Source organism: Bombina bombina, chromosome 4, assembly GCF_027579735.1.
Source record: "Bombina bombina isolate aBomBom1 chromosome 4, aBomBom1.pri, whole genome shotgun sequence".
Taxonomy (NCBI): domain Eukaryota; kingdom Metazoa; phylum Chordata; class Amphibia; order Anura; family Bombinatoridae; genus Bombina; species Bombina bombina.
The window spans coordinates 846,800,406-846,828,305 of NC_069502.1; the positions used below are offsets into that span (position 1 = coordinate 846,800,406).

Here is a 27,900-nt window from a genome sequence, read left to right on the forward strand (position 1 = left end):
GCTTGCTGGTTCAGGCATTGCTGCTGGGAAATAAGCTCTTCACACCAAAATAACTAATGCTTCTGTAACAATATCTTCTTTTGATCTTCACTAATTTGAGGTAGATTAATCTGATTCCATAATTCTTGTTGTTTTAATTGATTATCCCCTGGCGATTTATAAAGATTTTGATAGTAATTCTTAAAGCAATTGATGATTTTCTCTGTATCTTGGTGTATTTGATCTTTGTCCTTAATTGCTGCAATATAGCTTTGTAGTTTTGGCTCTTATTAAATTTGCGAGCATCTTTCCTGATCTATTACCCCATCTATAATATCTAGCTGCTCTCTTTTTCAATTCTTCCTGGGCTTTCTCCAAGTTTATTATATCTCTTTCTTTTTTTATGTTAAAATATAGATTATAGAGAAATATAGGGGCCTAATTTAGCGCTTTTTTGCGCAGTAACTTTTACAGACTGAGACATCCAGCTTCCTCCAGAAGTCCCCTGAATGCTATAGGACCTCTCTCAAGGGCTCTTAGGCTTTCCAAAATCGTTTGTTGGGGAAGGTAGGCCCACAGCAAGGCTGTGGCAGTTTGGTGTGCTGTAAAAAAACGTCTATATCGTTTTTTTGATTCGTTTTTTTAAACTAAGGGGTTAATCATCCATTTGCAAGTGGGTGCAATGCTCTTAGCTTATTATACACACTGTAAAAATTTTGTTTGATTTACTGCTTTTTATCACTGTTTTTCAAATTCTGACAAAAATTGTTTCTCTTAAAGGCACAGTACCGTTTTTATTTTTTGCTTGTTAACTTGATTTAAAGTGTTTTCCAAGCTTGCTAGTTTCATTGCTAGTCTGTTTAAACATGTCTGACATAGAGGAAACTCCTTGTTCATTATGTTTAGAAGCCATGGTGGAACCCCCTCTTAGAATGTGTACCAAATGTACTGATTTCACTTTAAGTAATAAAGATCATATTCTGTCTTTAAAAAATTTATCACCAGAGGAATCTGATGAGGGGGAAGTTATGCCGACTAACTCGCCCCACGTCTCAGACCCTTTGACTTCCGCTCAAGGGACTCACGCTCTAATGGCGCCAAGTACATCTAGTGCGCCCATAGCGTTTACTTTACAAGACATGGCGGCGGTCATGGATAATACCCTGTCAGCGGTATTATCCAGACTACCTGGGTTTAGAGGAAAGCGAGACAGCTCTGGAGTTAGAAGAAATACAAAGCATACTGCCGCTTTAAGAGCTATGTCTGATACTCCCTCACAATATACAGAAGCTGAGGAAGGAGAGCTTCTTTCTGTGGGTGATGTTTCTGACTCAGGGAAAAAGATTCAACCTGATTCTGATATGTCTACATTTAAATTTAAGCTTGAACACCTCCGCGTGTTGCTCAGGGAGGTTTTAGCTGCTCTGAATGACTGTGATACAATTGCAGCGCCAGAAAAATTGTGTAGATTGGACAAATACTATGCAGTGCCGGTGTGCACTGATGTTCTTCCAATACCTAAACGGTTTACAGAAATTATTACTAAGGAATGGGATAGACCAGGTGTGCCGTTCTCTCCCCCTCCTATTTTTAAGAAAATGTTTCCAATAGACGCCACCACACGGGACTTATGGCAGACAGTCCCTAAGGTGGAGGGAGCAGTTTCTACCCTAGCTAAGCGTACTACTATCCCTGTCGAGGACAGTTGTGCTTTCTCAGATCCAATGGATAAAAAGTTAGAGGGTTACCTTAAGAAAATGTTTATTCAACAAGGTTTTATTCTACAGCCCCTTGCATGCATTGCCCCAGTCACTGCTGCTGCGGCTTTCTGGTTTGAGTCTCTGGAAGAGGCTTTACAGGTAGAGACCCCATTGGATGACATACTTGACAAGCTTAGAGCACTTAAGCTAGTCAATTCTTTTGTTTCTGATGCCATTGTTCATCTGACTAAACTAACGGCTAAGAATTCTGGTTTTGCTATTCAAGCGCGTAGGGCACTATGGCTTAAATCATGGTCAGCTGACGTTACTTCAAAGTCTAAGCTGCTTAACATTCCCTTCAAGGGGCAAACCCTATTCGGGCCTGGTTTGAAGGAGATCATTTCTGATATCACTGGAGGAAAAGGTCATGCCCTTCCTCAGGATAGGTCCAAATCAAGGGCCAAACAGACTAATTTTCGTGCCTTTCGAAACTTCAAGGCGAATACGGCATCAACTTCCTCTAATGCAAAACAAGAGGGAACTTTTGCCCAGTCCAAGTCGGTCTGGAGACCTAACCAGACCTGGAACAAAGGTAAGCAGGCCAAAAAGCCTGCTGCTGCCCCCAAGACAGCATGAAGTATCAGCCCCCTATCCGGTAACGGATCTAGTAGGGGGCAGACTTTCGCTCTTCACCCAGGCTTGGGCAAGAGATGTCCAGGATCCCTGGGCGTTGGAAATTGTATCCCAGGGATATCTTCTGGACTTCAAAGCTTCTCCTCCAAAAGGGAGATTTCCCCTTTCACAATTATCTGCAAACCAGATAAAGAGAGAGGCATTCTTACACTGTGTTCAAGACCTCCTAGTTATGGGAGTGATCCATCCTGTTCCACAGGAGGAACAAGGACAGGGATTTTACTCAAATCTGTTTGTGGTTCCCAAAAAAGAGGGAACCTTCAGACCAATTTTAGATCTCAAGCTTTTAAACAAATTCCTCAGAGTTCCATCATTCAAGATGGAGACTATTCGTACCATCCTACCTATGATCCAGGAGGGTCAATACATGACTACAGTGGATTTAAAGGATGCTTATCTTCACATTCCGATACACAAAGATCATCATCGGTTTCTCAGGTTTGCCTTCCTAAACAGGCATTACCAGTTTGTAGCTCTTCCCTTTGGGTTAGCTACAGCCCCAAGAATCTTTACAAAGGTTCTGGGGTCACTTCTGGCGGTCCTAAGGCCGCGGGGCATAGCAGTGGCCCCTTATTTAGATGACATTCTGATACAGGCGTCAAATTTCCAAATTGCCAAGTCTCATACGGACATAGTTCTGGCATTTCTGAGGTCGCGTGGGTGGAAGGTGAACGAGGAAAAGAGTTCTCTATCCCCTCTCACAAGAGTCTCCTTTCTGGGAACTCTAATAGATTCTGTAGAAATGAGGATTTACCTGACAAGAGTCCAGGTTATCAAAACTTCTAAATTCCTGCCGTGTTCTTTATTCCACTTCTCGCCCTTTGGTGGCTCAGTGTATGGAAGTAATCGGCTTAATGGTAGCGGCAATGGACATAGTGCTGTTTGCACGTCTACATCTCAGACCGCTGCAACTATGCATGCTCAGTCAGTGGAATGGGGATTACACAGATTTGTCCCCTCTACTAAATCTGGATCAAGAGACCAGGGATTCTCTTCTCTGGTGGCTATCTCGGGTCCATCTGTCCAAGGCCAAATTGGACAATTGTAACGACAAATGCCAGCCTTCTAGGCTGGGGGGCAGTCTGGAACTCCCTGAAGGCTCAGGGATTGTGGACTCAGGAGGAGACACTCCTTCCAATAAACATTCTGGAACTAAGAGCGATATTCAATGCTCTTCAGGCTTGGCCTCAGCTAGCGACAATGAGGTTCATCAGATTTCAGTTGGACAACATCACGACTGTGGCTTACATCAACCATCAAGGGGGAACAAGGAGTTCCCTAGCGATGTTAGAAGTCTCAAAGATAATTCGCTGGGCAGAGATTCACTCTTGCCACCTATCAGCTATCCATATCCCAGGTGTAGAGAACTGGGAGGCGGATTTTCTAAGTCGACAGACTTTTCATCCGGGGGAGTGGGAACTCCATCCGGAGGTGTTTGCACAATTGATTCATCGTTGGGGCAAACCAAAACTGGATCTCATGGCGTCTCGCCAGAACGCCAAGCTTCCTTGTTACGGATCCAGGTCCAGGGACCCCAAGGCAACGCTGATAGATGCTCTAGCAGCGCCTTGGTCCTTCAACCTGGCTTATGTGTTTCCACCGTTTCCTCTGCTCCCTCGTCTGATTGCCAAAATCAAGCAGGAGAGAGCATCGGTGATCTTGATAGCGCTTGCGTGGCCACGCAGGACTTGGTATGCAGATCTGGTGGACATGTCATCCTTTCCACCATGGACTCTGCCGCTGAGACAGGACCTTCTACTTAAAGGTCCTTTCAACCATCCAAATCTAATTTCTCTGAGGCTGACTGCCTGGAGATTGAACGCTTGATTTTATCAAAGCGTGGTTTCTCCGAGTCAGTCATTGATACCTTAATTCAGGCACGAAAGCCTGTCACCAGGAAAATCTATCATAAGATATGGTGTAAATATCTTTATTGGTGTGAATCCAAGGGCTACTCATGGAGTAAGGTCAGGATTCCCAGGATATTATCTTTTCTCCAAGAAGGATTGGAGAAAGGATTGTCAGCTAGTTCCTTAAAGGGACAGATTTCTGTGCTGTCTATTCTTTTGCACAAGCGTCTAGCGGATGTTCCAGATGTTCAAGCATTTTGTCAGGCTTTAGTTAGAATCAAGCCTGTGTTTAAACCTGTTTCTCCACCTTGGTTCTTAAAGTTCTTCAGGGGGTTCCGTTTGAACCTCTTCATTCCATAGATATCAAACTTTTATCTTGGAAAGTTCTTTATTTGGTAGCTATTTCCTCGGCTCGTAGAGTTTCCGAGTTATCTGCCTTACAAGGCGATTCCCCTTATCTGATCTTCCATGCAGATAAGGTAGTTCTGCGTACCAAACCTGGGATTTTACCTAAGGTGGTATCTAATAAGAATATCAATCAGGAGATTGTTGTTCCATCATTGTGTCCTAATCCTTCTTCAAAGAAGGAACGTCTATTACACAATCTTGACGTGGTTCGTGCTTGAAAGTAGTATTTACAAGCTACTAAAGATTTTCGTCAAACATCTGCTTTGTTTTTTGTCTACTCTGGACAGAGGAGAGGCCAAAAGGCTTCGGCAACCTCTCTTTCGTTTTGGCTAAGAAGTATAATCCGCTTAGCTTATGAGACTGCTGGCCAGCAGCCTCCTGAAAGGATTACAGCTCATTCTACTAGAGCTGTGGCTTCCACATGGGCCTTTAAAAATGAGGCTTCTGTTGAACAGATTTGCAAGGCGGCGACTTGGTCTTCGCTTCATAGCTTTTCAAAATTCTATAAATTTGATACTTTTGCTTCTTCGGAGGCTATTTTTGGGAGAAAGGTTTTACAGGCAGTGGTACCTTCCGTTTAAGTACCTGCCTTGTCCCTCCCTTCATCCGTGTACTTTAGCTTTGGTATTGGTATCCCACAAGTAATGGATGATCCGTGGACTGGATACACCTTACAAGAGAAAACATAATGTATGCTTACCTGATAAATTTATTTCTCTTGTGGTGTATCCAGTCCATGGCCCGCCCTGTCATTTTAAGGCAGGTATTTTTAAGATTTTAAACTACATTCACCACTGCACCCTATGGTTTCTCCTTTCTCTGCTTGTCTTCGGTCGAATGACTGGATATGGCAGTTAGGGGAGGAGCTATATAGCAGCTCTGCTGTGGGTGATCCTCTTGCAACTTCCTGTTGGGAAGGAGAAAATCCCACAAGTAATGGATGATCCGTGGACTGGATACACCACAAGAGAAATAAATTTAGGTAAGCATAAATTATGTTTTTTTACATTGGCTAAACATATGCAAAGGGGGGTAGGTTAGTTGGTGTGGTATGGGTGGGTAGTGATTGGGATCAAAAGTGGCGAGTAACATTTTGGGCTGGTTAGTAGCTTAGGGCTTGAACTTTTGAGCCGTCTATATCTATCTGTGTATATATATATTTGAAAGCTTGCATTGTGTGGCTGTTTTAGGGTCTCAGGTATTGGAAGGGACCTTGACGTGGTACCTGAGCTTTTCCCATTTGGCCAGATGCGGTGACTAACCTTTCCATTTTTGCTTTTAAGTCTTAGCTGAGAGCTTGTAAGTGAGTGCTGGGTTTTCTCTGTGTGTTGTATTAATTTGTTTTGTAATTTTCCCTATGGTTCTTGCACCCAGACCTGTCTGGGGTTAACTGCTTGTGGCTCTGGGGACAGCACAGCTTCCTGTGAGTGCCAGTGGCACCCAGGGCTGAGCATGTTGCAGGGTCATGGGATGTGTACCCGGTCCGGTATGAGAGTGCAGTTCCCTTCCGTGTTTTGTATATATATATATATATATATATATACATATACATATATATACATATATACATATATATATACATACACATACATACACACACACACACACATACAGGGGATGAAAAACCCAGTGGTCCAGGACGACTTTGAATTTCCCTGGGGCGACTCAGAAAAATGGCACACCATTTTATGCATATAAAACTTTATTTTTTTATATATTTTCCAAAGAGCCGATTGCATCATAATCAGCAACCAGCTGATGTGCAATGGGAGCGCTAAGTGGTGGAGCTAAAACGGCTGTGATCCAGCCATGTGAGGGCTTCACCAAACTTGCAAGGATGGCAGAATGCAAATCGTTGGCCTAATCAAGCAGCAACTAACATTGAATTTTATGTTTGCGTGGCACTCAAGATATGTTTTTAATATTCAAAACGTATATGCAATGTGCATGCAGCCATTAAACAATATATTATGCACAAGAGAAAGAAAGGACAAATGATATATATTCATATGTCAAAGAATGGCAAGGCTGCACCAATGCAATTTTAAATATACTTGTATTTATTGTGAGAACAAAAACAAGAACCACCACTTTGTAGGATCATACGTTTGCAAAATATCACATCATATACATTCATTGAAGAACAAAAGTAATGTAACAGGCTTTCATTAACCCTGTGATACACCTGTGCTTGTAAATTTAATTTTTAGTTAACAATGCATAGCTTTGCAAATAAACTTTGTTTATAGCATGCTTGTCTCAATAAAAGCTGCTATGTAAATGTTAGATTGCAAATTAATATTGCTATTCACTTGATAAATATGCCAACAGTAAGAAATACATTCTTTCAGAAAGACACTTATACCTTACTATAAATGATAGATTTCTTTTAAATATATCATGTACAGCTTCTATACATAAAGACTGTACCTTGCTATAAGAGCCTGTTCACATAAATTGTGAAAAATATAATCTTTAATATGCTTATTTTGCAATATGTGTATGATTATATTCAAATATATGTTTAAATGATGTACAATGTGTACAATGTATAACTGTATACTTTTATATGTTTAAACAAAAGTCTTTTACAATATAAAAGGTTTTTATTATCTGTCTGCTAACATACTAACCAACTAACTAGTTTTAAAGGGACATTCAACACTGCCTACAACATTAATCTATGTTTGAAAACTAAATAAAAGGATAAAGCTGCAAGGTGCCCCCTTTCTCTTACTTACCACCTTCACTGTTGAATCGTCTTTCGCATCTTCCAAATTGTTGTCCTAATATGTCTTCCTAACTCCCCCCACCGTGACGTCTTCGCCTTCTTTCTCAAACTAGCAGCCAATGAGACCCCATTCCCCGGACTGAAATGCAAGCGCGTTCACGGCCGTTAGCGCATGCGCTATCTACTAGGAACTCTAAAAGCGGAACCAAAATAATTGAAGTTGTTTCCGTTACGCTGATATTGCTTACAGTACTCTATTACGTTGTGTTAGGTAATAACACTATCCACATCAACAAATTATTTTGCCGCAATAATAATGTTTATTTGTAAACGAATAATAATGTTAATGTATTTAGAACATTATTGTATTGTAAAAAATAATAGTTAGACTGCACCAAAATGATAGTTATCTAAGTTGAGGGAGGATTTTAAAAGATCATAATGAATTGGGATGATTATCCCTAAAGATTGATTTTGTATAATATGTTATGGGTTATTATGCCAGTACTAATTATTACATTAATACTTATAATTACATTAATTATAATTATAATTATAATTCACCCTTGTCATTCCATAGAAACCCGCTATAATCTGATGTATTATCACTTTCCGATCATGATACTGTACCTGTGGAACATATCTTGTAAATATCTAGTTAATAGTTCTCCTAGTTTTGTTGATTCAACACTTTTAATTTTAAATCCCATTAAAGTCTATGGGCATTCCAATTTCTCATTCACCCTTGTCATTCCATAGAAATCAGATATAATCTGATGTAATCTCACTTTCAGAATATGCTAATGTACCTGGGGAACATAACTGGTAAATATCTACATGATATGTTTCATATTTCTGTTTATATAGCACTACATGTAATCAAATAATAGTCTATGGGCATTCCATCGAGTCATTGACCCTTGTCATTCCATAGAAAGCAGCTATAATCTCACGTAATCTCACTTTTAGAATATGCTACTGTATCCGGGGAACATATCATGTAAATATCTAGTTAATATCTCTCCTAGTTTTGTTGATTCAACACTTTTTAATTTTACATCCCATTAAAGTCTAGGGGCATTCCATTTTGTCATTTACCATTGTTATTCCTTTAAGTACATACCTTAAGTAATGGAAAATACAAACAATATACAAATTACAGCAGTTTCAAAAATAAAATTAAAATGCTATTAGATATGTTTTTTTTAGAATGTGATTAATAAAATTATCTTCACTCAAGTCCGAAATTGTATATATATTTATCATCCTTATAAAATTTTAACAATGAATAGTCTACAATCAAATTTTTTTTATTATTTTGTGTATTTTTATTTTATGTATGTGTTTCTATGAGCTTGTCCATGTATATTTATTGAAAATATAAATCCCAATGTAAATAAATATATTTTGTTATATAATTGTTAAATAACAATTACATGATGGAAAGATTTCTATATGTTTCTGTCTCTATTTCTCTCTCTCTGTCTTTATTTCTCTATATTTCTACATGTCTCTCTCTGTTTCTGTCTTTATCTCTCTCTCTCTCTGTTTCTTTCTCTCTGTCTCTCTCTCTCTCTATCTTTCAATGTCTATGTCTCTCTATCTTGGTATCTCTCTCTCTCTCTCTCTCTCTCTCTATCTCTCCATGTCTGTCTCTCTCTCTGTGTCTCTCTCTCTATTCCTACATCTCTCGCTCTCTGTGTCTGTCTTTATCTCTCTATCTATTTATTTCTCTCTATCTTTCAATGTCTTTTTCTCTATTTCTATATATCTTTCTCTATCTCTCCATGTTTGTCTCTCTCTTTCTCTCTATTTCAACATGTCTATCTCTATGTGTCTGTCTTGGTCTCTCTATTTCTATTTCTCTCTTTCTTTAACTCTATGTATCTCTATCGCTCTATCTTTCAATGTCTCTTTATATACCTTTGTCTATATCTCTCTCTTTATTTATCTCTCCATGTCTGTCTCTCTCTCTCTCTCTCTCTATTTCTCCATGTCTATCTCTCTTGGTGTCTGTCTTTCTCTCTATCACTCGCTCTCTATCTCTTTATATCTCTATCTGTTTCTTTATCTCTGTCTATCTATCTTTCAATGTCTATGACTCTATCTCTGTCTATATATCTTTCTCTTTTTGTGTAACTTGCCATGTCTATCTCTCTGTCTCTCTTTCTCTCTATCTCTCTGTATTTCTCCATGTCTCTCTCTATGTGTCTGTATTTCTCTCTATCTCTTTCTTTATCTCTGTGTCTCTCTCTCTTTCAATGTATCTGTCTCTCTCTCCTTGTCTCTATCAGTCTAATTTTCAAAATCTCTATTAGTCTGTCTCTCTATCTCTTTTTTAAAATATATATATATCACCTTTGAGCACTATATTTGTCTGTCTGTCTTTCTATTTTTCTATCATTATCTCTCTCTTTTTATCTCTCTCGCTCTCATTCTCTCTTTATAGCCATCTATCTATCTATCTATATCTATCGAGAGAGACAGAGAGAATTATATATATATATATATATATATATATATTTAATTCTCTATATCTATTTTTAGATATATATATCTATATATATCGATAGATATTGTTATATATATATATTTATCTCTCTATCTCTCTCTATATATATATATATATATATACACATACATATATATATTTTTTTTTTATATCAATGTTTCTCTTAAACTATACAGTTCTCTCTCTTTCTCTCTCTCTTTCTCTCTCTCTATATATATATATATTTTTTGTTTTTATATACATATATCTCTCTTATATATATATATATATATATATATATATATATATATATATATATATATATATAACTAAATATTTAAAAAAAAAATTAAATATGTATCTTAATTTTTTCATATCTCATAGATATTTTTATTTCTCTGTCTAACTCTTTGTCTATCTGTATCTTTTGCTGATTTTGCTTTCTCTCTCTTTCTATCTCTCTCTTTCTATCTATCTATCTAGACACATATATATATATTTCTCTATCTATATTTATAGACACATATATGTATAAATATATCTATCTAGATTTAGACACACAAATATATATCTATCTATCTCGATTTGGAGACACATATATAATATTTATATATATATATATATATATCTGTATTTTTAGACATATATCTATATATCTATCTATCTAGATTTAGAGACACATATATATCTATCTATGTCAATTTATAGACACATAAATATATATATATATCGATCTAGATTTATATTAACACATATATAAATATATATATATATATATATATATATATCAATATTATTATAAAGAAAATGCAGACACACTTAATCTCACAGCCACCAGGTGCTCACCCAGAAAGTACATACAGTAAGTAAGAACCGTATCCAACAGACGGTCTCCGTTGTGCAACAAGATAAAAGAACAGCCGGCACACCGGATTTTCATTCATCACTCCAATTACATAAGACTTATTAACTTTTATTAAATCCGAATGATCTTAGATCTTGTTGCATAACGTAGAGCATCCGTTGGATCCGCTTCTTACTTACTATAAATATATATATAGATATATATATCTATATATATTTAGATTTATAGACACATATATATATATATATATATTTATAAATTTATATATCTATATTTATAGACAGATATATATATATCTATATATCTCTATCTATAGACACATATATATCTATCTATATCGATTTATAGAAAAACACATATATATATATATATAAATCTATTTAGAAACATATATATATATATATATTTATAGACATATATATATATATTTATCTATATTTATAGACATATATATATATATATATATATATCTTCTTATCTATATTTATATAATTTATAGACACACATATATATATATATATATATATATATATATATATATATATATCTCGATTTCTATACACATACACACATATATATATATATAAATATCTTGCTTGTTAGACCAAAATATATGTATATATCTATATCTCTATCTATATTTATAAACACATATATATATATAAATATCTATCTATATTTATAGACACACGTATATATATATATATATATATATATATATATCTAGATTTATAGAGACATATATATATATATTTCTATCTATCTACATTTAGAGACAAATATATATGTATATATCTATATCTCTCTCTATATATATATATATATATTTATATATATCTATATTTATAGACACACATATATATATATTTATAAATATCAATCTATATTTATAGACACATATATATACATATATATCTAAATATATTTGTTGATCAATGTGCAAAGAGGTATATGGATGCACCTCACTGTCGAAGAACACAATATTCATAAAATTACTTATCGGGTTTTGTTGTTTATCATGTTCAGAGAGTGATTGCCCTGTATTTCGTGGCTCGAGTGTACTGTGAAGTCAGGATCATACTGATATGCTAACGGGAAGTTTTTATCTGTGAAAGGCATATGTTGAGCAAAAAGAGGCTGCCTCTTTGGTGTGAACTAGCCATAGAATACTCTATTCTGCTATAGTTCGTTCAACGCTTGATTGTTTCTTTCAATTTAAATAGATATATAATATAATTTAATTTACAAATGAAAATATAATTAGATGAATTATTTTTAGTTTATTAATTCTTTTCAATTTATATACATATATATCTAAATTTCATATCAATATATATATATATATATATATATATATAGACATACAAACACAATATTATATAAATATAGATATCCATATACATGTGTATGTCTATATATATATATATATAAATTAATCTGGTTAGCATCAGTGGTATATTCGTCCATTGAATAATAACCTGCACTATATAATGATAGAGTTGTGGAACTGTCTCATGGGTATTGCATAGAAGTGTTTGTTATCGGATCATTGTTATCTGCATCAGTATAATAACATACAACACTATTTAATGAATATTTTTTTTTATTACATGCATTATTTGAATACATCTATTTTTCACATAGCTTGTAATATGTAATATATTTGCATGTGTTGCTTTTAATAATATTATGTAACCGTAAGTACATTGAATAAACATTATATCAAATGTATTCCTAATATAATATATATTTTAAATGCTTACTGTTCAATGAGTAATAGACATATGTTAAATCACTAATTTTTTAACATTATATTATATGCAGAATGGCTTCAGGAGAAAACAATACTCGTTGGAAAATTAATGATTTAGATTCCCAAGAATTAGAAAGGCTGGTGAGACATTTGATAAAATAATATTATATATATACATATATATCATGTTTTTTTAAATTATTTTATTTTTTTTTTCTTAATTTTATTTTGAGTTATATATATCCAAAAAATTTATTTTTTATTTATTAAATTTATGTTATTTTTCACACATGAACAAAAGAGAGAAGAAATGAATATGAGAAGGAGAGCAAGATTTGAGAATTTTGTGGCTGATATGTCGCACATTACCGATCCTAGGAGAAAAGTAGCCACCGAAAATATAGTTCCGGTTTTAACAGATACTATCGAAAGCGAGGAAACACAATCAATAAACAATAGGCTTGGTAATACTGATTGGTGTAGGTGCGGTAATTGTCAGCCGATGCCAACTGTGGTTGAAAGCTTATGTTGCCACGAAATTCCAAGAATATTTATTAATCGGTCACCGGAATCTCCATGCATCGCTTTGGAACAGTATGTGAGCGTAGAACTTTCAAATCGTGATATTTTAAAGGAATTCTATGCATACGGTGTGAGATTTTTTAATGGTGGAAGCAATAGCCAGATAGAAATGAGAGAAAGGTATATTTTTTTTTAATAGGTCACACGGAACATTAATCTTTTAATCTTTACAAGTACTTGTTTATTATTAACAATCGTAATTTCTTTTTATAGTGACTATCGTAGAGTGGCTTATAGGAGATTTGTGAATATGGTACATGGATACCTTGGACCGAGAGTAAGAACAGCTATTCCTTCGTGTGTTGTGAAAACAATAAGAGAACATTTTCCAGAACCGGACAATCTCTATATAGGTTTTAGATATGCAGATGAGGAGGGTCCAGCATCAGAAATAATTTGGGAATGATTACAAAGTCTATACACATGTTTATTTGTAATAAATTTTATTCAATTAGTAATATATATATATATATATATATATATTTTTTTTTTTTGTTTTGTTTTATTTATTTACAATACTAAAATATTTTTGCGTTGAAATATAATTTTTTAAAATATTCATCCATGTTATAAATAAAAATATTATTGTTCATTAATGACGTTTTTGGACAGTCGATTTACTAAACAATTCTAATGAAAACAAAATACTATTAAATATTTCAGTAACAACCATTTATAACCTCTAATAACAAGATTTTAATTATGTTAAAATTAACGTATATAAGTATTTCAGTCTAACTTTTTTTTAGAAAACGTGATCTTTTATTTTCCAATAATAATTCTTTGCTTGGTCGTGGCTTGCTAGCGATGTTATCGGGCAAAGAATCATTTTTGGATTCCCATGTGTTGTCCAAGTCACCATTATATAAGTAAAGTACATCGACTAACATTGGAAATATGTGATCCATGTTCATGGATTCATAAATTGGCCTCAGCTGCCATTCCTTTTTACTTTTAGTAAAAACTGATTTGAACTTCAAATCACCTAAGCTACCACTTGTTTCAGTTTCTCTCCTTATGCGTTCTTGGATTCGTGTTGTGTTGTTGTTATGTGCCAGTGCAGCAAGTTTGGTCCTAGCTTCCATTGCATCCATAGAGAAATGCACTCTTTTGGGCCTATATTTTAATACAAGGCCGTGAAACACTTCGATTGAACCAGTATGACAGAATTGAGATAGACTTTTGAAATCCTTATCCATCCTTGGATCACATATTATTTGTTGCAAGTTTTCAAAAGCCTTGCTTTTTGGATCTAACCATGCTCTTTCACGTTCAGCATCTTCATTCAATTCTTCATGTCCACAAACATTAATAGAACTTCCATCATTCCAAGAGTGTATATTACATATGTGATACAAAGATGATTGCCAAATTTTTCGCATTATATCAGCATTGCCATTACACTTTAAGCTGGAGTTCCAAAGGTGATTAATTAAAGAAGGGATCCATGTTGCAATCTACTTACAATTTTTTTTTCTACTTAAGGAAATTAATTTCTTACGAATACTCTTGCCGTAGTGCCAGATGTCAAATTGATGTTTTATTACTGGGTATTGCTCTCTCAAAAATTTTCGTATGCTTACATGCCTGTCAGTTGCAATTTGTAGTACCATTAACTGTTCTATAGCTATGTTGTTCATAGCTCTACGAAAGGCCTTGGACTCCATCGCTACTGATGAAGATGCCTCTGTGACTTGTACTATGTTTAAATCGATAATTTTTTTGGACTCGTCTTCAATCATCGTATAAGTACAATACTTAGCACAATATCCAGGGCTATCACATTGCCCATCACCACACAATGTGATAGCCCTGTCCCTAAAGCTGTTTATGTTTTTTTGCCGGTCTTGAACCCAATGTAGTTCAACAGTTGGAAATAAAAATTTCTTTTGAATTTTATAATAAGTTTGACTTGAAATAGATTGTAGACCCAGGTATTCTGAAAATTCAGATACTTTTTCAAAATTATTGCCACTGAATAAGATGGAAGCTGAATATAATAGATTACCAATTGGCATTTGTTGAATTTTAGGTTGACTATACCATAGTTTGCCTTCATGTCCTGAAAGACATTCACCAGTAACTATTAGTAAAGTTCCAAGTATTCTTTTTTCTTTTGAAATTATTGGTGCACTGCAATCCTTTTGCGAGCAAGGTAGAAAATGTAATAACTCATCTAAACAACTTTCGAAAACTAAGTATTTTTTTTCTCTAACGTAGAAATCGAAAAATTTTTCTTTTAATATACTGTACTCATCTGCTGTAGTCATACTCGTGTCTGGACTGTAATTTGGGTCTTTGAGTATAGAATTATCAACAAATTGACTACTTGCCACAGTTTCATTTAATAACTCTGAATCTAACATCATATCTTCTGTTGCTTCGTCATTTATATCCATTGGTGACGAGGGGAAAATAGGTGACATATTAACTATCAGAGGTTGTAAGTGTTCGTCCATAGTATTAATTTCTAAGGCGTTGTCAGGTCCTGTCCAAGTGCCAATAGATGTCAATGTTTTATTTCCTGTTATATCGCCCATTGTCCAACTATAAGCATCCTTAGTATTTTTTAATCCAATGGTTGAAGTTGAAGCATTTGTTCTAGGTAATATGAAATCTGTTTGTGTACTTGTAGATTTGGAACCATGCTTTCTATCAAATTGAATCGCTTTATCTTGAACAATAGTTTCTGTGTTGGTGTAGACATCTCTTTTGGATGTATTGATCGAATGTCCACAACATTGACATGTAACAACACTGGGGAGACACATTGCTGAGATTGAAGATGTAGGAACAACTGGATCAATAACACTTTCTGTGACTGAACCTTCTTTCATTGAAACCACAATATTTTTACTAGTCGTCGGCTTATCTTGATGTTTTTCAGACATTTTTTGAAAAACTTCAATTTTTTTTTTTGCAAATTATTCCCAAAGATTGAAGGTATTGCATGTTTATATAGAGACATTTTCAAACCACTAGAATAATAATCACTAGGGGTGAAATGAAGAGAGCACATTCTATATCGACCATTCTTGTTGGTTTGAATAACTCTAGAAACCATTTCATCAATTGCATCATCAAACTGTCCAGTAGCTGACAACCATTGAAAAATAAGTTCTGGTGAGTGAGGAAACTTATGAAGGGATGTCGATACATTCAGTTTTGTCCTTTGGCTGGAGTTTGGACATAATTTATATATGCAAGTTGACATTATATCTTCTGAAAAATAAATAAATATATAATTAAAAATAATAATTATGAATAAATGTATTTGAATAAAAAAATTATAATTTTTAAATTCGTAACAATAATGCAATATTAAATAAGTTTACATACATATGTGTATGTATATATATATATATAAAAATAAAAATAGATATATATATTTATGTCAATTTATTGTTTGCAATATATATATCCAAAAAATTAGATATTTTGGTATATATTTATTATAATATTTATCTGTATTTGTTTTTACAAATGCACTGACGGTAAAAAAAAAAAAAAAAAGGCTGGATACCATGATTAACCTGTTCTATGTCAAGTTCAAAAAATTTTGCAAATTTTGAAAAAAAAAAAAAAATTCTTTTCACAATTGAAGAATCATAAAGTATATCAGTGTATTCACGACTGTTACGGTAAGTATAGTAATAAACTAATAGATAGATCCTTTATGAACAAGAAACTAAGCAGCACAAGTGTATATATATATATATATATATATATATATATATATATATATATATATATGTCTCTATATATATATATATGTATATATTTTATTATTAATATATATATATATATAGATACATATCGATTTGTATATATATTTGTGTATATAATTACATCAAATCAATATAAATTTTTGGAGATAAAATTAGTACATCTAGGCAAGTATCCCTGCTTGCATTATTTTATATATCAATATATAGATTTCGTTATCTATGTATATACATGTGTATGTATAAATATATATATGTATACATTTATCTTTATATATGTATATATATATATATATATATATATCAATCTTTATAAATATATATATCAATATATATCCATATGAATATATATATATATATATATTCAATGTGTATCTGCACTCACAATTCAAAGATATTCAGCAACCAGGGTGCTCAGTCAAAATTTAAATAAGTATCAACAAGTAGGGACTGCACTCACTGTATTCAGTTCTAATAATAAATTAATTATTCAATGGTGACGTTTCGGGGTATGCAAACCCCTTCCTCAGACCAAAAGTTTGTTCTGAGGAAGGGGTTTGCTTTCCCCGAAACGTCAACATTGAATAAATAAGGTATTATTTGAACTGAATCCAGTGAGTGCAGTCCATACTTGTTGTTATATATATATGTGTATGCATAATAATATTTCTTATACAGGTATCCCTCAGTTTTACACTGTGGTTAGGTTCAAGAAGGAATGTTTTAAAATTTAAACAATTCCAATTTTAAAGACAGTTTATAATGTAAGTCAATGGGAAGTGAGGCAGATAGGTTCTAGGCCCCTCTCAAAATTATCATAAGTAACACCAAATACACTATTTTTAAAGCTTTGAAATGAAGATTTTAAATGATAAACAGATTTATAAACCAACTAAAATAATCACACAACACAGAATATATAATTAAACTAAGTTAAATGAACAAAAAAAATTAGCTAAACAGCATTATAAACCTAATAAAATAGTCACAAAACACAGACTTCACTTGCATTTTTCTGCAAACAGTTCTTTATATGCATTACAATTTGGACTGATTTATAGACAGGAAGATCTTGTTCCTTTGAAATCTGCTGGATAGCTCAGGTCTGTTAAAACTGATTAATTTCAGCATGCTTGGTTTTGCTGCAACAGAAGCGGGCACCTCAACCTACTGGCTATTTTAATAAATGCACTGCTTCGCAATGCATTTCAATAGCAGTAAAAATAATGGAAAAAAAGCTTGTTGTTCTGAAACGTTGTAAATTCAACCGTTGTAAAATGAGGGCCACCTGTATATTATTAATTTCAAATTAAAGTACATGTTTTTTGTAATAGCTCAAAAAAACGGTGGTTCAAATTAGAGCTTAATATAATAATTTTAACTATTGTTCAAAAATTTTAATTATCTTTTGAGCACGCACGCTCCATCATTCTCAAATGGTGTTATCTATCAGTCTTAAAATAGATTATTACAGTTTGCAATAAAGATGTCATACTCATTTGCTTGGCAGGACATAGTTACTATGGCAATAAGTATTTGGTTTATGGTGGTCTTATACTTTCAAAATTTATTTTTTGTTTAACAGTATAATTAAAAAATATCTTTATTTACATTGGCATATCAAAATTAGATATATATACATGTGGCCCTCGGTTTACAACGGTTCAATTTACACCGTTTCAGAATAACAACCTTTTTTTATAGTCATGTGACTGCTATTGAAAAGCATCGAGAAGAAGTGCATTTATTAAAATAGCCTGTAGGTGGAGCTGTCCACTTGTGTTGCAGCAAAGCCAAGCAAGCTGAAATTAATCAGTTTAACCAGACCGGAGCTATCAAGCAGATTTCAAAGGAACAAGATCTTCCTGTCTATAAATCAGTCCAAATTGTAATGCATATAAAGAACTGTTTGCAGAAAAATGCAAGTGAAGTCTGTGTTCTGTGACTATTTTATTAGATTTATAATGCTGTTTAGCTAATTTTTTGTTCATTTAACTTAGTTTAATTATATAATCTGTGTTGTTTGAGTATTTATTAGGTTTATAATGCTGTTTAGCATTTAAATTCTTCATTTCAAAGCTTAGAAAATAATGTATTAGGTGTTATTATGACAATTTTGAGAGGGGCATGGAACCTATCTCCCACACTTCCCATTGACTTACATTATAAACTGGGTTTCAATTGACAACAGTTTCGATTTCCAACCATTCCTTCTGGAACCTAACCCCGGCGTAAATTGAGGGCTATCTGTATATACAAGGACAAGCACTAAATAAGATATATACGTAGACACACAAACAAACATTATAAAATTATTTTTATTAGACTAGTCATTGTTAATATTGAATAAATATGAACTATATATATATATATACACAATTTTGTAATTAATTGTGTTTGGTGCTGATATTTTTAATAAACACAGATTAAAAAAAAAAAATATCTCCAAGCATTTTAATTGTATTTTTTAGAATGCTGTAATTTTTATTTTATTATATCACCATTATTTACAGTTGATTGAACAATAGTATGAAGGGATTAAAAAAAAAAAAAAGGGCAACATGCTTATTATTGTTGTTGAAACTATTGAGGATTGAATAAGATTTGAAATATGTAAGGCATAAAGAAAATTAAAATAATCATGCAAACTAATTATAGTTGTATTAATGTCATAATAAGCCATAACATGTTATCCAAAATCAATCTATATGGATAATAATCAAAATTCATTATGATATTTGGAACTCCTGCATCAACTTAGATAACTATCATTTATGTGCAGTCTAGCTTTTTTTATCAGCAATATACCAATGTGAGAAATACAAAAACGTTATTAGTAGTTTATAAACAACCATTATTAGCTAGGGTAAATAAGGAGTTGTTGCGGATAGGGTATTTACCTAGAAAAACGGAATCAAGTACTATAAGTAAAATAATCGGAACGGAAACACTTTGGGTTATTATGGTTCCGCTTTTAAGGTTCCTATTGTATCGCGCATGCGCTAACGCCCGTGAACGCGCTGAGATTGAAGTAGGAGATATGGGACAGAACTGCCGGCTAGTTTGAAGAAGACGAGCTGTACGTCACAGTGGGGGGAGTTAAGCAGCCATATTAGGAGAAAAATTTTGACGATATCGATGAGGATTGCACAGTGAAGGCAGTAAGTAAGAGAAAGGGGGAACTTGCAAGCTTGCAAGCTTGCTCTTTAGACTTAGTTTAGAAACATAGATTAATGTTGTGGGCAGTGTTGAATGTCCCTTTAACATAAGATGTTATATGATCTAAAATGGAGGTTTATTCAACCTTGAATTTATAGCTCTAAAATGGATGCTCATTGCAATTTCAAGTGCGTATGTCTAAACTCTTGTATAACAGATTTTCAAGGCCACGTTCCTAAAACAAGTTAGACAAGTTTTGTTGATGTTAAAATGATGCTAAAAATATATATAAAAAGAAAACAAATGATGACGTCATCCAAATAAAAAACTATAAAAACACCTTGTTGTAAACATGAGGCAGGTGACTGACAGGATATTAGAGCATTTCTAAGGATAAGATTTGGTTGCAAAGAAGTCATTTTGAGTGGTATGTAAACAATTGTTATAGTGGTTATTGAAAGCAAGCTTAACTTATAGTCAATTAACTCTGTGTGTAATTTGGATTTAAATGAATTTAATTTTTATTGCTTCTGTATGCTAATTATTTTGTATAATAAAAAAATGTATTAAAACAATTTTATCTTCTCAAGTACCATTTCTTTATTGTACTCAAAACTTTATTTGTAAGAAATGAGACCTGTTTCACTGATATAATATTTAAAGTTCAGTGCTTGGAATTTATATTTCAATATAACTGTGCTTTAAGACCTTATAAGTGAATTAGAGGTGAACCACTACAATTGACAAGCTAACTTACTGACTACCAATGCAACTAAAACACTACATAAACTAAAAGTACAATATTTCATATTTGCCAATAAACCAGACAGATATCTGGCGCATAAATTACAGGAGAGAAATAGGGTCATGGCTATTCCCTCTTTACAGTTAGCTAATGGAGATACAACAGCATCTCCTCAGGAGATAGTAGATGAGTTTGCAAGATACTATGGCCAACTTTATGATGGACACAAAACTGAACACTCACCAGCCATTGAAAAAGACACACATAACTTTTTAATTGATGCACAGCTCTCAGTTATCTCAGACGAAGATAAAAATATCTTAAATGCCCCCGTATCTCCAATAGAGGTTATACAGGTTATAAAAGAATTGAAAGTGGGAAAGGCAGCGGGACCAGACGGCTTCCCGGGAGATTACTATAAGTTATTTCGTACAACACTATTGGCTCATCTCACAAAATTTTGTAATCATTTCTTAGAGGGCCGGGAAATACCGCAGGAATTACTAGGGGCTAAAATCGTGGTCATTCCTAAAGCAGGGAAAAATCCCAAACTTTGCGCCAGTTACCGCCCTATATCGCTCATAAACCAGGATCTAAAGATATTCACCAAAATATTGGCCAATCGCTTAAAAACTATATTACCCTCACTTATCCATCCGGACCAGGTGGGTTTTGTTGCAAATAGAGAGGCCCCGGATAACATAAGAAGAATGATAAACATCATAGAACATCTGGGAAGAGAGGAAACGTCTTCTCTGCTCCTATCGTTGGATGCAGAGAAGGCGTTTGATAGAGTAGATTGGGGCTACATGTTGATGGTACTGCGGCATATGGGGTTTGATGGTCCCTTTATTAAAGCAATCCAAGCGATTTATTCTAGCCCCACTGCACAGGTAGTATCGGCAGGATATAGGTCTAGGCCTTTTCCCATAAGGAATGGGACAAGACAGGGGTGCCCTCTGTCTCCCCTGATATTTGCTCTCTGCATAGAGCCCCTAGAATAAGACTGTCTCCAGACATTACAGGCGCCACAATAGCTAACCATGAATACAAGCTCACCCTCTTTGCGGATGATATTTTGGTTACAGTTACGAAACCCCTGTTGTCTCTCCTGAATTTATACAACCTTCTCGATAAATTTTCACGGATATCAGGATATAAAATCAATCTTGAGAAATGTGAGGCATTACCAATAGCTTTACCCCCTCATACAAAGAAAACCATAGAGCTTAATTTTGAGTTTAAATGGGTGAAACACTCACTTAGATACCTGGGGATCCAGCTGTCAGCTCAATATCACCAACTAAATATAATTACACGCCGTTATTTAAAACTATTAGTAAAGACCTCCAGAGTTGGAAGAGACATTCCTTTTCTTGGTATGGCCGACTTTCCGCAGTCAAAATGAATGTTTTCCCACGTTTACTTTACCTATTCCGCACACTGCCTATACCAATTCCGACTCTGGAACTATCTACATTACAAAAGGAACTAATAGCCTATGTTAGGGGTAGCAAAAAAGCAAGAATCCCTTCAGTGGTTTTGACACAACATAAAACTTTAGGGGGGGTGGGTGTCCCAAACCTAATTGGCTACTACAAGGCAGCCAGAATTTCACAAACAATTCTAATGGGGAGGAGACTAGAGGACATTATCTGGCCCAAAATAGAAGCAGGGATAGAGGGACTACCACATGCAGACGACGTGTTATGGAATGACCAAACAAACAATACACATATATTTAGATCACCAATTTATGCATCCACCAAACAAGTTAAAAAATGGATAGCAGACCACCACAAAATACTACCTCCGAGATCAGTGATGATTCCACTCAGGAAAATTATGCCTCCAGAGCTTCATACCTCTATAGATAAATGGGCCAATAAAGGGCTGTATAGGGTGGCGGACGCCTTACTTAATAACAAACTGATGACCTACACTCAGATTCAAGATAAACTGACCCCGATGAAGATAAGGTGGTTTCAATATCTACAGTTGTCCACCTCCATTCGTAAATACATGGGCAGTGCTAGGGCCTCTTCCCCCACAACACTGGAAAGTATATACTCACAAACCTCTAGACCTAAACATACAATCTCTATACTATATATTGCTATACAGAAAGACCACAATGCCCCTAAAACAACGCTGATGCGCAGGTGGGAAGATGACATTAATGTTACTTATGACAGACATACATGGGAGAATATATTTAGCTCCATGGGAAGGGGGTTGATCAGTGCAGATTTACGTGAAAATACCCTCAAGATTGCATTTCGCTGGTATCTGACACCAAATGTTACCTCTCACATGTCACAGGCGGCATCCAATCTATGCTACAGGGGATGTGGGAATATAGGCACCTTTAGACATATGTGGTGGGACTGTGATGATGTAAAACAGATATGGCATTCCCTTTCCACTTTACTTAGCTCAATCCTAGGGGAAGGGATTGAGCTTGAGATTTCTCAAGCTTTATTACACACAGGTTTTAAAAAATATAATAAAGAAATTAATGCCTTTATTAGAATTTTATGCACGACCATAAGAATAGCAATAGCATACGGGGGTACCAACATGGATGGAGATTAGGAATAAAATAAATAACATGTTTAGAATGTACGAGTCTGCCTCATGGATCATGAATACTAGAGAGTCATTTGAGAGGGTGTGGTTCTACTGGATCCTGAATAACTCCACTACCACTTAACCACTATATAGTGTGGAGGCTTGATTTGGGTGTTAGATCGATAGAAAACATATATACAATAGCAGCGGTGTGTTGGCTCAAGAGGAACTAAGTAGTTTCCACAGAATATTTTCCAAATGCTTCTTTTTTTTTTTGTAAAATGAGATACATGATAGTGTTGCATATTACTGTGATGTGAGTACAAATCCTGTTCTTCCCCCCCCCCCACTACTTTTGAAGTTTATTTTTATTTTTCTGTCTTTATCTATTTGATCTATAGATATGTGTCCAATCCTGCCCATATATTATTTAATTTTAACCTTCTTTGAAACCTCAGGGCAACTCCCTTCCCTTTCCCATTCCTTCTTTTTATTTATTTTTCTTTCTTTCCCTTTTTCTACGTTATATTGAGAGGCATTCATATGAACATGCGATACAAGCTACCCCCCACTTACTGGGGTTTTGATGTACTTGCCTTATTTAACAGTTCACTTGTTGTTGTATTCATGTTGGAAAAAACTTAATAAAAATATTTAAACATAAAAAAAGGACCCTAAACACCTATTGCTTTTGTGTAAAGTTGTGCTTTGTCCCACAGTCCCCAGAGAGGCAAAAAAAGCAAATTGCAAATCAGAAAGCCGGTTTAGGTGATTTGTATGTTACAGCTTTCGCTTTTTGACCTCTATAGGGAGTGTAGAACAAAGCACAATCTTTACACCAACACAAGAAATGTATAATGTAGGGTTGCCACCTCGGCCATGTTTTCCTTGACACTTGAGTTACACATGCTGACGGGAGGAACATGAATAGTGCTGTCCAGGGTCACTATGTGTGTGCTATCCAGCAGCACAATGCATGTTTCCCTCTGCACACCCTGCAACATGTGTAACTCATAAGTGTCCAGGAAAACATGGCCGAGGAGGCAACTGTAGTATAATGTCCCTTTAAATGACATGAAAAGGGGCAACACAAATAATGACAATATATTGTAAACCTTATGCACTGTACATAATGTCCCTTAGACCATCCATAACATATTTATCTGCTGCCGTTTCCTGTATATAAGACATTATTTACTGTGATTTTACTTTTTATCATGATCAGATACTTTATAAGCATTTTCAGGCTAACCTGTGACACTGCAGCATCAGATAAGTGTGATTTATTATAAACAGAGAGGTCATGTGTTTGCACATCTAAGTACAAAGACTGATATGGAGTGTGCACGTGGTGCTAAGTTCATTATTAATCAGACTAAAGAAGCAGCTTAGTATAAGATGCTACTCAGTAGTAGAGTCTGTAAAGTGACATCACACTACTGATCGTTATGTCCCTTTAAGACAATCAGATCACTGAGGTTTCTGGTTCGTTAATGTAAATAATATCTAATTCTGATGACAAAACCAGGTGACATGCACGTGACGTCCTGCTTACCTCCGTGTGCATCAGGATGGTCTGAGGTTTGGTTTTCGGTCTTGTCAGACATTATCTTCTGCAGCGCAACCGATTTTGTCAGATATTCTTATAATGTTTATCCTTTACTGACAAATGCAGTGATCTGTATTGTACGTGATCTTCACAGTAACAGGAGCCTAAAATACAGAGAGGGAAGGAAGTGTCATGTACGGTTTATTGTCATAGGGGAAATTATGGGTGAGCAACACCCATATCAGATTTTTCTGTGAGTTACCCACACAAGTTATACTGTGTTGTTTTTTACAGCAAACTAAACACTTTTAAAAATAATTTTAGTTACAGAAATACCCAAATATTAGCAAAAGTCATCCTATAAATACATTTTCCATAACATACATATATTATAGAGATGCTCCATTTGTCTCACACACAGTGCGGTTCCCAGTACCTTATATAGAGATATACTATTTTAGAGAGGTTTCCTCTACATCTCATACACACAGCCTTCTCTCCAATACCTTGTATAAAATATATATTATAGAAATGTTCCCTCTGCTCACACAAACACAGCCCTTACCTAGAACCTAATACTCAGACATATAACACTAGAGAGTTACAATCAGTCACATGCACATATACAACACCCCCAGCACTGTATACATAGACATATAACACAATAGAGAGGTAACATCTATCACACACAGCACCTTATAAACAGCAATATAATACTATAGAAAGGTACCATCTGTTACACACACAGCCTTTAATACATAGACATATAACACTACACAGAAGTACCATCTAACTTTAGTTTACACAAATATCATACCAAATGCAAAAAAAATAGATTTTTGTATCATTTTCTATAACATACATATTGTATTGCAATTGCAGAGCTGTTTCCTCTGCCTCACGCACACAGCCCCCTCCCTAGAACCCATTATACAGATATACTATACAGTTATCCCCTGTCACACACATACAGCCTCCACAGTACCTTATACACAGATATATAATATTATAGAAAGGTTCCCTTGTCTCACGCACACAGCACCCCCCCCCCACACACACACACACACTTAGTACCTTATATACAGATATTTAAAATTATAGAGGTTCCCTGTTTCAAAAACACACACAGTCCCCTCCACAGTATGTGTGTATATATATATATACATATACACACACACACACATACAATGTTATAGAAATGTCCCCTGTTTTACACACACACGCCTCCCTTATATTAAGATATTTAATATTATAGAGGATTTCGACTTATACACACATAGGCCCCTCTCTAGCACATTATATAATATAAAACACTATAGAGAGGTACCATCTGCCTCAAACCACCTCTCCCCATCACCTTATGCACAAGCACATAACACTACAAAGCTACACAATCATATCAAACAGTGAGTTACGCATATTACATACATGACACAATTACAAACAGATTGTATGTACATCGTGTACTTACCGCACTATACATAAACAAGTAGCAAGTAGGTACTGGGTCGATACCTCCTCTTCCCCTTATGTTTCCTGATAGTAGCAGCTAGTTGCTTTTCAGCAGAAGGACCGGTGATGTCACAAGTCACATGACTAATGTGACCACACGGGAAAGAGTAGCTGTGCAGCTTCCTGCAGTGTTTTTGCCATTTTTGATCGCTGCAGTCATTGTTACTGTAATGCGGAACAAACTGCTGCCGTCTCAGATATCAATACATCAGTTTCGTGCAGGTAACTTTCTAATTGGTGATGTGTCTGTGTATAAAGCACTGGGGAGATGTGTGTGTCAGAGCGAACGTCTCTTAAATAGTAAATACCTCTGTATAAGCTACTGCAGAGGATTGTGTGTGTGAGGCATAGGAAACCATAACAGTATATATCTGTATATAAGGTACTGGGAATGGGGTTGTGTGTAAGAGGCAGAGAAAACCTCGTTATAATAGTATATATCTGTATATAAGGTACTGGGGATGGTGTTGTTTGTGAGAGGCAGATGGATCCTCTCAGTATTATATATATCTGTTTATGAGGTACTGGGGAGTGGTTGTGTGTGAGAGGCAGAGGGACCCTCTATAATATTGTATATAAGGTACTGGGGAGGGGTTGTGTGTGAGAGGCAGAGGGATCTTCTCTACAGTATTATATATCTGTATATAAGGTACTGGGGAGGGACTGTGTGTGAGCAGAGATAACCTCTTTATAATAGTATATATCTGTATATGATATACTGGGGAGGGGTTGTGTGTGAGAGGCAGAGGGATCCTCTCTATAATATTATATATATGTATATAAGGTACTGGGGAGGGGTTGTGTGTGAGAGGCAGAGGGATCTTCTCTACAGTATTATATATCTGTATATAAGGTACTGGGGAGGGGCTGTTTGTGTTTGAGCAAAGGGAACCTCTATAATGTGATACACCTGTATTAAATAAGGTAAAAGCGGGGCTGTGTGTGAGTACTGGAAAGGTGTGTGTGAGAAAGACAGATGACTGGGTGAGCCTCCCTTTAATATTATATATCTGTATACAATGTACAGTAAAGGGGACTGCATGTCCCCCTCTATAATATATCCTAGATTGATGGGAGTTGTTAGTTGAATTGATGTGCACTATTATCAGCACAATTATTAGCAGATTGCTTACTATTGCTATATTTACTGTATAGATAAATGTGTATGGCTTTGTCCTGTTATTGATATATAGTCCTTAGTGCTTTTGACCTCCCTATATATATATATATATATATATATATATATATATATATATATATATTTAATAGTTTGCAAACAGAGAGACAGCTTCAGCCAGGAGTATGTGGACATGTTGACATTTGATAGTTTTGCATTTCAATGTAAAGTTTGTGAAAGAGTGAGTAACAGAATGTTATAAACAGTGATAGTCTACCTCTTTCTAGTTCTACCTCTTTCAAACAGTTTGTGGTTTTGTTTTGCTTAAAGGGACAGTAAACCTTAAAAATAATGTTATATAATTCTGCACATAGTGCAGAATTATATAACATTATATTAGCCAAACTTTGTAAATCATAATATTCCCTTTTTATTTTGTAAAAATACCGCTGTTTTACAGACCCGCTTTC

At 34.7% G+C, this 27,900-nt stretch overlaps 2 protein-coding genes across 3 annotated transcripts in view; one reads left to right on the forward strand and one right to left on the reverse strand.

The window, feature by feature from the left end:
- Positions 1–13,677: 13,677 nt before the first annotated feature.
- Positions 13,678–26,452, reverse strand: LOC128657265 (uncharacterized). The gene is made up of 3 exons (XM_053711545.1): positions 26,273–26,452; positions 24,808–24,965; positions 13,678–16,274 (listed from the first exon to the last, which is right to left on the reverse strand). The coding sequence occupies exon 3, from the start codon at positions 15,941–15,943 to the stop codon at positions 14,510–14,512; it is 1,434 nt and encodes a 477-aa protein (XP_053567520.1). The 5' UTR covers positions 15,944–16,274; positions 24,808–24,965; positions 26,273–26,452; the 3' UTR covers positions 13,678–14,509.
- The window catches only part of LOC128657264 (gastrula zinc finger protein XlCGF26.1-like), a 123,736-nt gene continuing 122,248 nt past the window's right edge, over positions 26,413–27,900 (forward strand). For both annotated transcript variants that reach the window (XM_053711543.1, XM_053711542.1), the window contains exon 1: positions 26,413–26,535. The gene's annotated coding sequence lies outside the window, so the exon portion shown is untranslated. The remainder of the gene's footprint in view (positions 26,536–27,900) is intronic.

Excerpts from the sequence above, each read along its gene's own strand:
- LOC128657265 (XM_053711545.1), bottom strand. The coding sequence starts at position 15,943 with ATGTCTGAAAAACATCAAGATAAGCCGACGACTAGTAAAAATATTGTG.